Source organism: Hippocampus comes, unplaced genomic scaffold (assembly GCF_001891065.2).
Source record: "Hippocampus comes isolate QL1 unplaced genomic scaffold, H_comes_QL1_v1.1 scaffold2137, whole genome shotgun sequence".
Lineage (NCBI taxonomy): Eukaryota > Metazoa > Chordata > Actinopteri > Syngnathiformes > Syngnathidae > Hippocampus > Hippocampus comes.
Window position 1 is genome coordinate 1 of NW_017807137.1, and position 1,434 is coordinate 1,434.

At 41.8% G+C, this 1,434-nt stretch overlaps 1 protein-coding gene across 1 annotated transcript; it reads left to right on the forward strand.

The window, feature by feature from the left end:
* Window positions 1–3: 3 nt before the first annotated feature.
* On the forward strand, window positions 4–1,429 carry LOC109508178 (acidic mammalian chitinase-like; the record flags this gene model as incomplete). Its single annotated transcript, XM_019858056.1, has 7 exons — window positions 4–10; window positions 87–291; window positions 395–451; window positions 532–697; window positions 791–915; window positions 1,027–1,150; window positions 1,424–1,429. Coding segments are annotated over 7 exons (690 nt in total), but the record flags the coding sequence as incomplete, so codon positions are not given.
* Window positions 1,430–1,434: the final 5 nt, after the last annotated feature.

The following is a 1,434-nucleotide window of genomic DNA, read 5'->3' on the forward strand; positions in this document are numbered from 1 at the left end:
TGCCAACTGGGTAACGTTGATGTCATAAAAAATACTTGTTTAATATTACCACATTTTTGCCAATAATTTTCTTCCTCTCAATTCAGCAACTGCCTCCCAGATGGTGTGTTACTTTACCAACTGGTCCCAGTACAGGCCCGGCGCTGGCAAATACATGCCTCAGAACGTCGATCCATTTCTGTGCACCCATCTGATATATGCTTTCTCCATCATCAACAACAAAAATGAGCTGGTCACATACGAATGGAATGATGAGACCCTTTACAAAACCTTCAATGGTCTGAAGAGCAAGTATGACGATGTCGTATTCTGTAACAATTGTAAAAGAATTTTCTTTTAAGATACACATCGGCAGTCGATTTCATTTACATGAGCAAAACTTTTCGTTTTAAAGGAACCCGGGTCTGAAGACTTTACTTGCCGTTGGAGGATGGAACTTTGGCTCAACTCAGTAAGTCCTTGTGCTGTTATTCTACCACCTCCATGGTGATATCTACAAAGAGAGAGAGACAAACGTTTCCATCTCTCCAGGTTTTCCATCATGGTGTCCACTCCGGCCAACCGCCAGAAATTCATTCAATCTTCAATCAAGTTTCTGAGGACTCATGGATTTGATGGATTGGATTTGGACTGGGAGTACCCGGGATCTCGTGGAAGCCCCCCAGAGGATAAGAAGAGGTTTACTTTACTCTGCAAGGTGACACGGGATTTTTCTTTTCCCCCCAAGCAACATGTTTACTGTCTCGATGAGACAAAATATATCATGAGAAATGTATGTATGCATTAAAAGGAACTTGTTGAAGCCTATGCAGCTGAAGCGAAAACCACTGGCAAATCTCAACTGATGTTGACCGCTGCAGTGTCAGCAGGAAAGGGAACAATCGACGCAGGTTACGAAATTGCACAGATCGCGAAGTACGTAACACCCCAAAAAAATTCAAGTCATTTATCAAGTCAATCTGTGTTCGCAAAACATCACATGATATCTCAGTGCGGTTTGTTTTAGTACATATTTACGCTCTTAAGGTATCTGGACTTCATCAATGTGATGACATATGATTTCCACGGAACTTGGGAGCGAGTTACGGGGCACAACAGCCCCCTGTACCGCGGGTCTCAAGACTTTGGTGACCTCATCTACTTTAACACCGTAAGTTGCGACACTGACCACCTTACTTTCAGTATGATCTCCAATAACAGTATGATTTGGAAATCGATAAAGGTATTTTGTTTTTTCAAATCTCACACAGTTCTCATAGAATTTGTCATTCTATTACCTTCTCAAGTCTGACACCCCTGATAAAGTCTTAATAGTAAATGGCATGTGAAAATGTTGGTGCATTTTGGAGACTTTTAGTGTACGACCATCCGCAGGCTGAATAGTCATGATTTCAGAACGAACTAATTGCTATTTCTGGCTCAGGACTATGCCAT